Raw genomic sequence first — 5070 nt, 5'->3', positions numbered from 1 at the left:
AAAAAAAAAAAAAAAAAAAAAGTGGCCATCGCCACATAGCTTCCATCTTGTCGGGCCTCCAAACCTGGTCACCCCGACCCTTTTTCAACCCCAAAAAAGTCAACCCAGCCTGGCCTGGGGAGCTTACAGCATGCATGCACTTCCCCATATAGCCTAGGCCATCTGGGTACAGTCGATCCTTCTAGTTCTGTTTTACCTCGTGTAGGTAGTACGGGAGGCGGGGCTGGCCTGATGATTGGCTCCGTTAGGTGGGAATCAAAAAAAATTATCAGATGGGGATGATGATATGACCTTGACCGAAAGTTCATCCTGGAAGAGATAAAATGTTGGACGGACTGCTGCTTGATGGGATAGGCTTTTTTTTCTTTTACATTTTTTTTTCCTTGGTGGTTTGCTCACCATCTTAGTTCATCGACACGCACACTACTAGAACTACCTTAGTGCTCAGTTTCTAGTTTTTGTTTCTTTTAAGCTTTTCGCAACAGGAACAGGAGCTTGATTTGTGTCATTTTTTCCCTGCAGGATTTAGTTCCTTGGAACTTTCTTTTGCTCTTTCTACCCTCTGTACATTTTTTGTGCATGTTATCATCCGTCCATACCTTCCTGAAGTGTCAAATGTCATCTTGAAGATATCAGACGAGACGCGCGACGATCCATCGCGCCTACCTATTTATATACAGGCAAATATTTACATCGCGGGTCTATTCTCTGCTTTGTTTTTGTTGCATCCAAACGACAACCAGCTGCAACCTTGGTCACCTATTTGAGAAAAGGAGGGGAAACCACATATTGATATATACATCATTTCCCAACTCGGCTCGTCCCCGGCCTCCCCCGGGGAGCGTGTCTAAAACATGTCGACCATTAACGAAAGCCCTCCTCCGACATACAATAAGGCAGCGCCGCAGCACACGGCGACAGAAGATCCTCACATTCAGTCGGACGAGGAGTCGACAGACAACAACAAGCAAGATGGAGTTAGAGCGATGGAGGCCGTGTCCTTGACATGGTCGAAATGGGGTCTCATAATCGCATATCTTGGGTGAGTGTTTTTGTTTGCTGGCGACCAAGATAATTTTTTTTTTTTAAAAAAAAAGGAAAAAGAAAAAAAAACCACGCGGCCCGCTAACATGAGTCCAACAATGATAGCATCTTTTTGATGGCTTGCTCGACTTCCCTGGAGGGGCAAACCACATATGCTCTCAGTGCCTTTGCTACCAGCTCGTTCCAATCACACTCGCTACTGTCAACCGTCACTGTCGTTCAGAGTGTGGTCCTGGGTAAGTCCCTTCATTTTTCCCCAATGGGTGTATGAGTGACGTGACGTGACATTAAAGCCCTGCTAACACACGGGGGAAAAAATAGCTGTCATGAAGCCCATCATGTCCAAGCTCAGCGACGTCACGGGCCGTCTCGAGGCCTTTACCCTGTCTATCGTGCTGTTCGTACTCGGATTTATCCAGCAGGCGGCGTCGACCAATATCGACTCGTATGCCTCCGCGCAGATCTTCTATTCGGCCGGCAGCACGGGTGTCCAGATTCTGCAGCAGATCTTCATCGCTGACACGAGCAATCTGGTGTGGCGTGCCCTATTCTCTTCGCTCCCTGATACTCCTTTCCTAGTAACGGTCTGGGTCGGACCTGAAATCTCGGCGGGCATCATTGCCCGGGGGAACTGGCGTTGGGGATATGCCATGTGGGCTATCATCCTGCCCGTGGCTTTCTTACCCTTTGCCATTAGCCTGTTTCTCAACCAGCGCAAGGCCAAGAAGCTGGGCTTGCTATACAACCGTCGGAACTGGATCTCAGCGATTAGAAGCCAGGGGCTTACCACAACTGCCATCAAAGTGGTCCAGTCGGTTGACCTCTTTGGTGTCCTGTTGTTGAGTGCCGGCTTCGCGTTGCTCCTGATCCCGCTGACCATTGCTACGCGCCAAACGGGCGGCTGGAGCAACGGGTCCATAATTGCTATGCTCGTTATGGGTCCCATTTGCTTGATTGCCTTTGGTTTCTGGGAATGCGCCTCGGTCAGGCTCAACCCTCACCCACTGATTCCGCTCTATCTCTTCAAGAGCAAAACATTTTGTGCCGGCTGTGGTATCGCCTTCTTCTACTTTATGGTGTTCTACATGTCGGTCTACCCCTACTACTACTCTTACCTACTTGTGGTACACCGTATCGACGTAGCCACGGCTGGGCGTATCACGCAGACCTTCTCATTCGCTAGCACAGTTATGAGTGTGCTGGTCAGCTTAGCTATCAAGTACACCAAGCACTACAAGTACTTCATCACGGCTGGTAGCGTGCTGTACCTACTCGGCATTGCGCTCATGATTAACTACCGCAGCGAAGACGCCGGTTTGCCAGCCTTGGTCGGCACCCAGGTCTGCATAGGCATTGGTGGTGGAATGCTCAACGTGCCAGCGCAGCTTGGAGTCCAGGCCACATCCAAGCATCAGAACGTGGCTATCGCCACGGCCGTGTGGCTCACGGTGCTGGAGCTGGGCGGCGCTATCGGTAGCGCTATCTCAGGCGCCATATGGACAAAGGTCGTGCCCGCAACGTTGACAGAGCTTCTGCCCGAGGCCAGCCGCGCCAACGCCACAGCCATCTTCAATAACATCAACACTGCCCTTGCGCTCGAGTGGGGTAGCCCCGAACGGGTCGCTATCAACTCCGCCTACCAGGCCGGCATGCGCCAGATGCTCATAGTTGCAGTCTGCATGTGCGTGCCTATCGTGCTCCTGTCTCTGCTCATGCGCGACATGAAGTTGGATGAGGTAGACCAGGGCGTCAAGGGATACGTCATTGGCGGTCGGGTAGACGGAGACTCGAAGAAGGACTCCGGTGCTGTGGTTACCCCTAACTCTGGGGCTGCTGCTGAGCAACAGCATCATCAGCAGGAGCATGATCTACTTGTGCAAGAAGCTAGCAAGAGCGATCAGGTTGCCGCCAGGAGTACCGCTGCTAGTCCTGAGATTAAAGGTTAGATCCTAACTGCTCAGGATGTTGTTGTGTGATAGGATTCTTGGGTGCTTTATACAAGGTCTAAAAGTCGCCTCGCCGCATCTCTACCTAGAACTTCATTCTGGATATATTGTTTTGGATGTTTCGTATACCCCCTCTCAACGCTGATGATAAGCTGCCCTGTAGGGCCTTTTCTGAATATATAATTACTAGTCAGCCATTGGACGTCGTCTTTGATATGTTATGACAACGGCAAGGAACCCACAAGCTGTTGGACTATCTGAGCAGAAGAATCAGACGGTTCAGCTCGCCTTTGGACGTTATTGTTATCTCCAATCCAGTCCATAAATGGACCGATATTTTGGTCTCATGTAGTAGCAGTTTAATAATGCCCTGGCATCTTTGGGATCGCCGCCTCACCCGCTCCTTTCCCGCTTCCGACTCCCTGGACAGCTCAACGTGCTGACATGGCCCGTTGAACAACAGCAGGTAGCAGACGTAGCAGCCTTCGGGAAGAATCTATGCGGGAACATCAGACTAGCTATTGATTCCGCCAACGGTACGCGAAGTTAGCGAAGGATTCTATCGTCTTCAAGGCAGTGGTATCAGTTGTGCAGGGCGTTACCCTCGCTCGCCCAGTATTTTACTCTCCCCAAGGAGCGCCTATGAAGTACGTTATGAATCACCTGCGATCAGTGTTTGTATCTCTTTTACTGGCTCGTTGTAACCTCGTTGTAAATCTCGATCAGATTTTTAAACTCAGTTTCACCTGTAGAGACAGCTCAAGCCTTGGCTTGTAGTTGTCAGTCCGCTGCTGTGTGGGCAATGAATGGCCGCACAGAAAGTCTGCGCCCACCCGAAACTTATCAAGATCCGTGATACAAAGGCTGAAGGCAACTGTTGAGGGATTTCGTGAACCCCCCTTTTTTTTTCTCCCTGCTGAGCATGTATGATCGGGGGCATGTTCCCAAGTCTTGTGAGAGACTAATCTACCGTCTCTTACAGGGCTGCCTACACTACATTGGTGGATTTGAAAGATCGAGCGAAACTGCGCAGCCCTGTTTGATGTACGGAGGTGTAGGCCAGATTGGTCTTGAACACCGGGAGAAAAACAAAAGAAAACAGTTGCAAGAGCAAATGGTGTGAATAGGGGGCTTGGTGGGGGGGTAGAGAGAGAGAGAGAGATAGACGGAAGAGCTACAGCTGTGTGAGGGACTTTCCCAGCCCTTGGAGCTCACAGATGGATTGAGTGGATTTGTTTGAATCCAACCTCGCAAGGGTTTCCAGAAAGATGAGATTTGATTGATTTGTCAGAGAGGAAAAATAAAATAAAAAAAGTAGTGTGGGAACTCGTCAAGGTTCTTCCTTGCTGATGAATATCAAGACTGACGACCTACTAGAACTAGTAACCAGTTTCCTGGGCCTAGCCAACTTAAACCTGTCTATAGCCTATCATTCTTTTCTTGGTCCTGGTCTTGCGTCTCGGTGTACACTCGTCCCGGGTTAGCTGCAAAGGCCAGATGATATCACTCATCCCCCCTCCATGAGCGTCCCAAAGAAAACAAACACGCTGCCAGGGATGAGATGTGTAAAGTTGAGGGAGAGTCTCTAGTCCAAAGCTCGGGTTGCAACTCTGCCGCTGGTGTGATAGGGATACTCGTGTGTCACAGTAATCAAGCTCAAGCTTGGTAGTGACTTGTACCAGGCTACAGCACCAGGAACACTTTATCTGTGTTGCCCACCCCATGAGTACCTAATAAAAAGAGGTACTCCAGCGAAGAGAATACCTCGCACTATAAACTAACAGGCTTTGGAGATACATTGGGGCCTTTTTCCATCCACACACCCCCCTCCCCCCCTCTGACAAACACCACAACCAATCTCGGACGAGATCCAGAAAGCCTGTCATGTGAGCAGTCATGACCACCTGCAGGTAAACGGCGCTTGCACAGTTTGCATAAGATACCCGATGGCGGAGGAGTGGTGGGGTGGTGTAAGCAAAGTGTGAGAGAGAGAACGGCTTCTACCCGAACGAACAAAATACCCGATAAGTTCCCCGGATGCTACTTTCTCCTTTTTTTTGGTCCAAAAAAAAAAGAAAAA

At 49.9% G+C, this 5070-nt stretch overlaps 1 protein-coding gene across 1 annotated transcript; it reads left to right on the top strand.

Moving 5' to 3' along the window:
* Nucleotides 1–824: 824 nt before the first annotated feature.
* Nucleotides 825–2990, top strand: PgNI_11695 (uncharacterized protein; the record flags this gene model as incomplete). Its single annotated transcript, XM_031131660.1, has 3 exons — nucleotides 825–1042; nucleotides 1150–1280; nucleotides 1366–2990. Exons 1-3 carry the CDS (start codon nucleotides 855–857, stop codon nucleotides 2988–2990), a joined length of 1944 nt encoding a protein of 647 aa, XP_030976611.1. The 5' UTR covers nucleotides 825–854.
* Between the last annotated feature and the right edge of the window lie 2080 nt (nucleotides 2991–5070).

Source organism: Pyricularia grisea, assembly GCF_004355905.1.
Source record: "Pyricularia grisea strain NI907 chromosome V map unlocalized Pyricularia_grisea_NI907_Scaffold_10, whole genome shotgun sequence".
Taxonomy (NCBI): domain Eukaryota; kingdom Fungi; phylum Ascomycota; class Sordariomycetes; order Magnaporthales; family Pyriculariaceae; genus Pyricularia; species Pyricularia grisea.
Note: the sequence above shows the minus strand (reverse complement) of the source record. Positions and strands in the feature narration are given on the sequence as shown.